The 8,490-nt window shown below is 39.6% G+C and overlaps 1 protein-coding gene across 2 annotated transcripts in view; it reads right to left on the bottom strand.

The window, feature by feature from the left end:
• The window catches only part of GUCY2C (guanylate cyclase 2C), a 103,558-nt gene that overhangs the window by 23,814 nt on the left and 71,254 nt on the right, over window positions 1-8,490 (bottom strand). For both annotated transcript variants that reach the window (XM_027856420.1, XM_027856421.1), the window contains 4 exons: window positions 8,287-8,424; window positions 7,001-7,089; window positions 1,941-2,032; window positions 164-322 (listed from right to left, as the gene is read on the bottom strand). In XM_027856420.1, coding sequence (XP_027712221.1) covers window positions 164-322; window positions 1,941-2,032; window positions 7,001-7,089; window positions 8,287-8,424 — 478 coding nt within the window. The remainder of the gene's footprint in view (window positions 1-163; window positions 323-1,940; window positions 2,033-7,000; window positions 7,090-8,286; window positions 8,425-8,490) is intronic.

Raw genomic sequence — 8,490 nt, 5'->3', positions numbered from 1 at the left:
GAAGAGAAGAGAAGAGAAGAGAAGAGAAGAGAAGAGAAGAGAAGAGAAGAGAGAGAACCAGAAAGAACCCCTAAAGGACATGCTGAAGCATAGCTTAGTGACAGTCTATGAAGCACACCTATGGAATGCTGGGAAACCACACTAGCAGGAAGCCTCATTTCACCTGGGTAGCAACATGAAGTTAAGTCTATCCGCTCTGTCCCGCTCTGCCTTGTATAGCTTGGTCCTTTCCTCCACCAGGTGTTCCAGATTTCGAGAGTAGAGTTGAAGTCTTCGGATTAAGGTGTCCATGTAGCTCTCACTGTTTTGACTGTGAAAATTACTGTAGAAAAGATAAAGAAAAGTTATTTTATCACAGGAGGAAAGACCAGAAGTAGGAGTTGGGGTGGAATCATATGAGAGCCATGTCTGCCATGCTAATTTGCACAGGTCCATAGGTCTAAGGTCTTTAAACGAAGCATACTGATGACAAGGAAAACATTTTTAAATCCAGTTTGAAAACAGAGCACATAGATCTGATCCTCTATGTGTCTTTTTAGGCTACTAATGCTTACCTGGGGTTCAACATTTCTATTATACTGAGAAGTGTGGGAAGTATGGGTAGGTTTGTTTATTTTTGTGAGCAGGTCCTAAGGGCCTTAAGTCAGCTTGATAGTCTTTATTGAATGTGGGCAGGGCATTGGGGAAGATAGTACAGGAGATTAAAAAGTAAAAAAAGTACTCTCTGTGCTTTAGTCTAGTTGGTGAGAGATGTGTCAGGGAAGGGGATGGCCTACAATTAGGAATCTCATTGCTTAATGAATCCCTTTAAATGATCAATGCCAAGAAGAGAGGCAGAACATATACTTCTGGCCCCTATGGGTAGGAGATGTGTTCTTACCCAAACAAGAGAGAGAGGCAATTTCAAAAAATAAAGTGGATTACTTTAATTACATGAAATTAAAAAGCTTCTGCATTAACAACATTAATACACAGAGAATATAAAAAGGGAAATGGTCAAATGGGAAAAAAATTTTGTAACATTTCTTCGCTAAGAGTTTGGTATCCAAGATACATACACACATAGATATATAAACAAGAATATGTCCTCCTCTGAGGTCATGTGAAATCTGTTGTTTTGCATAACTTTTGCATAACATCCTGTTGTTGACCTTGTACAACTCTGACTGCTGACATTGGTCTCAGAATAGCTAGGGAAGATGATGTAGAACTGACTGAGTAATTAAGACTCCTTGAAATCAACTCTAAATATACTTGGGTTCTGCTTAAAGCATCATTATGTTTATACAGTGATTAAAGTTTGCAAAAGTGATAGACAGAAAAGTTGTGGTTTTATGTTTTCAGAGTCTAATCCTCTGAAATATATTCATCATTTTTACAAAATAGGTAAGAATTCCTATACAGAAAAATAGGATATTTTTCTCTGAATAAACCAGAGTAATAGTTGGTTAAACGCAGGGTTGTGTTCTACTTTGTTTATTCATTTAAAGAGCTGATTGTTCTGTGTGACCCTGGGCAAGTCACTTAACCCCAACTGCCTAAAAACAAAACAAAACAAAAATAAATAAATAAATAAATAAAAATAAAGAGCTGATTGTTAAATTTTTAGAGACTTCAGAAATTGGCAATTACTACAAATCAGGGCTTGATTTACTGTTTGGTAGATTGTCTAGACTTAAGAAAGTGATGGAGAAAATGTTAAATAATGTTGAGAGAGAGTCATGCATACATTCTCCCCCCACCCACCCCCAAGAGCCAGATTTTAACACTTACCAGTATCCTCCTGGTAAGAACCTTTGCTATATATAGCACTTAACAGTTTGCAAGGAACTTTTCTTGTAACAACCCATGCAGAGAGGCAGGGTGAGTATTAGCCCCACTTTACAGATGAGGAAACAATCTGAATTTCTTGGAAAGAAAACAAGGAATACCACTCATACCTAAATAGCTTAGCCAGGGTGCTCTCAATTTTCTTGAAGTCTGGTCTCTTCTCTGGGTCTTCTTCCCAACAACTTTTAACAAGCAGATGTACCTAGAAGCAAGCAGGGGTAACATGAGAGAGGTTGTGTCAAGGCAACAAGATGAATCATGATAGAATCCTGCTTATCTTCCTGTCCACAATGGATTAAAAAAAACCCCAATGAATGTTTTAAGCTCGGGCTACAATTCTAACAGGCATGTGGGGAGCCCCAATCTACTAACTAATCTTTAGATTCCTTCCCCAGTCACTGCCATGGGCTTCACTTTACCCCCCAAATATCCTATACCATCAAAAGGAATAATGGGGCCTAAAAATCCTCAATGAAGTTCAGCCTATTGCTTCAGCCTGTACTCACTGCCTTGTTCTGGAGTAGTTCAGGGAGAAAACAGAAAGGGAAAGGGACTAGAGAGTGTGTGTAATGTATAAATTTAGAGTTTAGAGGTCATTTAGTCCAACTCTATCATTTTACAGATGAGGAAACTGAGATGAAAAGAGTTTAGGTGTTTGAGCCCAGAGTCACCCAGCTAATAAGTGTGTGAGACAGGATTAAAACCCAGCTCTTTATGACTCCAAGTTCAACACACTAACCATAGGGGCCTATGTGTAGAAGACATTAAGGATAGAAAGATGAAATTATCAGAGTTCCTGATCTCAAGTGGCTCATAATCTAATAGTGAGGAGGAAGTATGTACACAAATAACTATGACATATGGCAGATTGTGGTAAGGAAAAGGGAAAGTCTAAAGTAATATGAGAAATTTGAGAAAAGAGAGAGATTCCTCTGTGTGTATGTGTGTGTGTGCATATGTAGGGGTGTTGGGACAGGGGGCAGGATAAGGGAAATCTTCATGAGGGGGATAGCAACACCTGAGCTAAACCTTCATTTAAGGGATTGATTTCAACAGTCCCAGATGGGGGTAAAAGGAATCTCTTCCAGGCACGATTGAGCAAAGAAGAGGGCAGAATAATAATGACAGATGCATCTAGTTTGGTTGGAGCATTCTATGTAAGAAAGGAATTGTCACATCATCCAAAAACATAAAAAACCAGAAGAAACATCATGGGGCCATCTTGTCCAACCCATATTTGAAAAGGAATTCCTTCTACAACATATCTGACAGTAGTCCTCCAGGCTTTCACTGAAGGCCTCTATTGAGGAGAACCACCAGTTTTGGAGGCAGCCCATTCCTCTTTGGGAAAGCTCATCCTTAAGAAATCTTCCCTTAGATACACCCTCAATTTGTCTCTTTGCCACTTTCAACCATTGATTGTAGATGTGTTCTCAGGAGGAAAACAGAACAAATACAATCTCTCACATCACAATCCTTGACTATAGCTATCATGCTTCCTTCCATCCCCTGACCCCACCCCCTCCATCCCCATCATTCTTTCTCTTACCCAAGCTAAACAGCTCAACCTTTCACTCAAGGTCTTTCATCAGTCCACTAGACCTCCTCTAGACACTCTCCGGCTTATTAGTTTGTATTCTTCCTAAAACATGGCGCCCACAGTTGAACACAATACTCCAGATGTGGCCTGACCAGGGTAGAGTATGGTAGGATTATCACCAACTTGTTCCTGGGTGCTCTACATCTCTGAATGCAGCCTGCCCATCATATTAGCTTCCTTACAGTTTATATCATGCTATTGATTCTTATCAAGCTGCAGTTTACTATAATCCACAGATTGTTTTCAGACAAACTGCTAACTAATCACATAACTCTCCCGTCTTTTATCTGTAATGTCAATTTTTAAACATTGTCCTTGATTAAATTTCATTGTATTCCATTTAGCTAAAAATTCCAACCTCTTAAGATCTTTTAAAACTGATTGTGTCGTCAAATCTGTTAACCGTCCCTCTAGACTTATTTTCCATCTCTAAATTTGATGAGTATTATATGTATGCTTTTATCTAAATCATCGATAAAGATGTTAAACAGCACAGGGCCAAGAAGAGAACCCTGAGGGAACTCTACTGCTGACCTCCTTCCAAACTACATCATGTTATTAATGTCTGTTCTCTAGGGCCAGTCATTCAAATAACTCCAATCTGCCTAATTATACTCTTATTTAGCCTACTTCTCTCTTGTCCCCAAGAATAGCTTGAGGATTTTCTTTTTATCAAATACCCTGATAAAACCTAGGTAAACTACTATACATCTATAGCATTCCCCCAATTTTCCAGTTTATTAACTATATTAAAAAGTCAAGTCAATGAGCATTTGCTGTTGTTGTTATTGTTCAATCATTTTACTTATGTCCAATTCTTCATGACCCCATTTGGGATTCTCTTGGCAAAGATGTCATTTCCTTCTCCAGCTCATTTTGTAGATGAGGAAACTAGGCAAAAAAGGTTAAGTGACTTGCCCAGAGTCATACAGTTTGTAAGGGTCTAAGACCAGATTTGAACTCAGGTCTTCCAGACTCCAGGGCTCTTTCCACTGTACCACCTAGCTGCCCTCAACAAGCATTTACTAAGCTTTAAAAAAAAAAAGCTGCTAGTTGGCAAAGTGGATAGAACACTGAGATTAGAGTCAGGAAGACTCATCTTCATGAATTCAAATCTGGCCTCAGACACTTATTAACTGTGTGACCCTGGGCAAGTCACTTCACCGTTTGCTTCAGTTCTTCATCTGTAAAATGAGCTGGAGAAGGAAATGGCAAACCACTCCAGTCTCCCTGCCAAGAAAACCCCAAATGGGATCAGGAAGAGTCAAACATGACTGAAAAATGATTGAGCAAGACCGAAAAGTTAAAAACACTTAGTATATTCCTTGAAAAAGCCACACCGGCCTTTTATGGTCTTTCAACTCTATCACGGGCACCATGCTGGAGGGCTTCCACCTGCACACTAACCCACGGCCAAAACAGTGTCAACTGATTCCCATCCAGCCCCTCAAAAAGAAGAAGCACAAACACAAACAGAGACATACCCAGGACCTCGTCCCTGATTCGGATCACAAGGAAAACAAAAAGACAAAAAACAAAAACAAAAAGATCATCGATTCAGAGTTGGAAGAAACTCACTTTTTCATTTTACAGATGAGGAAACTGAGGCCCAGAGAAGTGTGACTGTGCTCAAGGTAAACAGCGAAACTGAGACACAAACCTGGGTCCTCTGACTCCCAAATCCAACCTTCTTCCCCACTGCACCAAGTTACTCTCTATCATGACTTCCTTTTCTAGATGTTTACCAATCATTCTTTCATATAAGACAGTTTAGAATTTTTTCCAGGAATCAAAGTCAATATCGCTGGCATTGAGTCAGCAGATTCCATTTCCTTCCTTCCTTTTTTTTTTTTTTTTTAATCATGACCACATCTGCCTTTTCTTAATCTCTGCGGTCTTTCACATATCACTGAGAGTGACTCAACAATTACATCTCACATCTGCTGGTTCTTTCAGGCACTGAAAATGTTGTTTATACGGGTCATATCACAGATTCACCAAGGGCAGCTAGAGGCCCTCCATATCCTGGCTTATCTTGGTTACCAATTCCCTATTTGTTTTGTCCCTTCTAGTCCAAAGGTGATTCTCCTTGTCAGAGAAAATATTAGCAAAATTAGAGCTGAGCATCTTTGCCTTCTCACTTTCATCTGTGGTTATCATCCCATCCACTGCAAACAGCAGTTCTAACCCCCTTTTATTCTCCTCTTCCCTCCAATGTAATTTTCAAAAATAGTCTCAAGACTCTTTCTGTTGATTCTTCTTTTTCCAAGCATTGTAAGGTGACTGGGATGGCTCTAGAAAGATATGTTTAGGCTAAATATTAGAGGACCTTTAATAGGTGAGGAAATTATAAAGCACTAGGACTTTAGTCGATAGTGGGGAGTGATCACAGATTTTTTAAGTAGAGTACTGAAATGATAAATGTTACAAATACGCATATTATACAAATATAGCTATATGCATATATTCCAGGGATGTACTACAGTTAGCTTGAACCAACTTTGCAAGAGCCAATTGTTCGTTTTTCAGCGTGAGCAAATCAGGAAACACTACATCAGGGATTGATGGTCTTTCTTCTGTCTATTATGTTTTGTTGTCTTACACATCAATATGTAAATGCATACACATATGTGTGCAATGTAAATGTAAGAAATTAAAATATAAAAAAGCTTACATTTATTGTGCTTTGCAATTTACAGGCAGCTGGTGGCTCAGTGGATACAGTGCTGGGCCTGGAGTCAGGAAGATCTGGGTTCAAATCTGCCCTTAGACACGTACTAGCTGTGTGACCCTGGACAAGTCACTTAACCTCCGTTTGCCTCAGTTTCCTCAGATATAAAATGGGGATAATAATAGTATCTAACTCCCAGTGTTGTGAAGATCAAATGAGATAATATTTGTAAAAACACTTAGCATAATACTCGATACATAGTAGGCACATAGTAGTATAAATGATAATTCCTTTCCCAAGTGTTTTATATATATTCTATCACTGATCCTTACAATAGTCCTCATGAGGTGGGAATGACATTTTATCATCTTGTCAAATGAGATATTACTTGCAAAGCATTTAGCACAGTACCTGGCACATAGTAGGTAGGCACTATATAAATGTTTGTTCCTTTCCCTTTCTTACTTTCTTTCCCTTTCCTTTCCTTTTATAAATGAAAAAACAGACCCAGAAAAGTTAAATGACTTGCCAAATGTCACAGGACAAGTAAATGGGGTCAAGCTAGGTCTTCTGAATTCATGTCTTAGGCTCTTTCTACAACATCAAAGTGTCTCCCTGAGTCAAGGAAGAGCATGGAATGGGTTGGTGCATTATGACCATAGATGTGAACCAAGTGACTACAAGCAAGATGGTGAGCTAATGAATTAATGTGCCAATGACTGAGCAGTGAAGGGGAAAGAGTAAAGAATAGGAAAGGAAGAAGTAGATAAAGCAGGAGATTCTTGTTCCACTTCCTAACATTTTTGGACGTCATCATCTGGTTGATCAGAAATGGCTCAGGCAGGTAGAAGAATATGATCTGGAGGTAGGAGAAGGGTCTTCTGGAGGATAGGCCTTACTTCCAATTCTTTTTCATCAGTTGTCTCCAGAAAGAGGTCTGGGCGGAATGGTTTTGAACCCTTGTTATTCTCCACTCTGTAAAGTTTCTCTAAGGAGATAATACACAGTAGTTACACATTTCAACAGCAGCCTGAATTTTGGTTTTCAGCAAACTTCCCCTCGACAAGTGCTATTGGTGTCCTTGGCAGCCACATTAAGCAAAACCACCGGGTGAGAGGGTCAGAGGGACAGGAGAATTATCCCTTGTGGCAGTGACATCATAAGATCCAGGGATGAGGTGTGTTGGGGCTAGTCAATGTAACAATTGCCAATATTCTATGATTAAGAACATGACCCATGTCATCTAGCGAGAGTGAATGATTGAGCACAGGTATCAAACAGAGATACTTCTTCTATTGGAATCATTATAGAAAGGAAATAAAACTGGAATCATGGTAAGGTCTTCCAATCCACAATAATAATTATAATTAGGATGCTCCATATTTGTTTAGCATTTATATTATCCCAACCTCTTTCACATGAGTTGCTTCATCTAATTCTCATAAGAACTCTGTAAAATAGATGAGGTAGCGATTTTTTTTTTTTTGGACCAGACCTGTGAATTCATTGGTATATGAAATTGATCTTATCACAATGACTGGCACTTTGTTGTTGTTGTTTGTTTGTGTCTGACTCTTCATGACCTCTTTTGAGTTTTTTTGGCAAAGATACTAGAGTGGTTTGCCATTTCCTTTTCCAGCTCATTTTACAGATGTGGAAACTGAGGCAAACAGGGTTAAGTGATTTGCCCAGGGTCACACAGCTAGTAAGTGTCTGACATCAGATTTAAACTCAGGAAGAGTCTTCCTGACTCCAAGCCTGATACTCTTTGCACTATGGCGCCCCCTAGCTGTACTTAATATATACCTAATAAATGTTTATTGACTGATAAAGGTACCTCCACTAAGGCAGATTAGCAACTCTTCTGCAATTTACGGTCATAGATATTTTCCTGGGCCGCTCAGGGGTTAAGTAACTTTGCCCAGGGTCATATAGCCAGGACTTGTCAGAGACAAGACTTGAACCTGTTGACTCTGAGGTCCACTATACCATACTACATCTCTGAACAGAGATCATTGCTCTAATTTTATAGAAAAAGAAAAGTAGAGCTCAGCATGCTTCATCACCGAGGGATGAAGTGAACTATCTTGCGTCAGAGTTAGTACCAGAACCTCAGCTAGAACACGCATCTCCTGACATGTAGGTTAGTGTTCTTTTCTGCGGCACCCAGCTTGTACACCCTTACCTTTCTGATCCCGACAGCTCAATGTGTAAAAGGTTTCTCTTCGGAGTATGATCTCTTGTATGATGATCCCATAGCTGTACACATCACCTTTCTGAGACACATTTGCTTCTCGGAGGTGCTCAGGAGCCATCCACAGATCTGAGGTGCCAAAAACAGTTGAGGGTGGTCAGCATCTCTTTCCTCATCCATCCCCCCCAAAACCCT

Source organism: Vombatus ursinus, unplaced genomic scaffold (genome assembly GCF_900497805.2).
Source record: "Vombatus ursinus unplaced genomic scaffold, bare-nosed wombat genome assembly UNPS02011431.1, whole genome shotgun sequence".
NCBI lineage: Eukaryota > Metazoa > Chordata > Mammalia > Diprotodontia > Vombatidae > Vombatus > Vombatus ursinus.
This window is presented reverse-complemented; position numbering and strand designations above follow the sequence as displayed.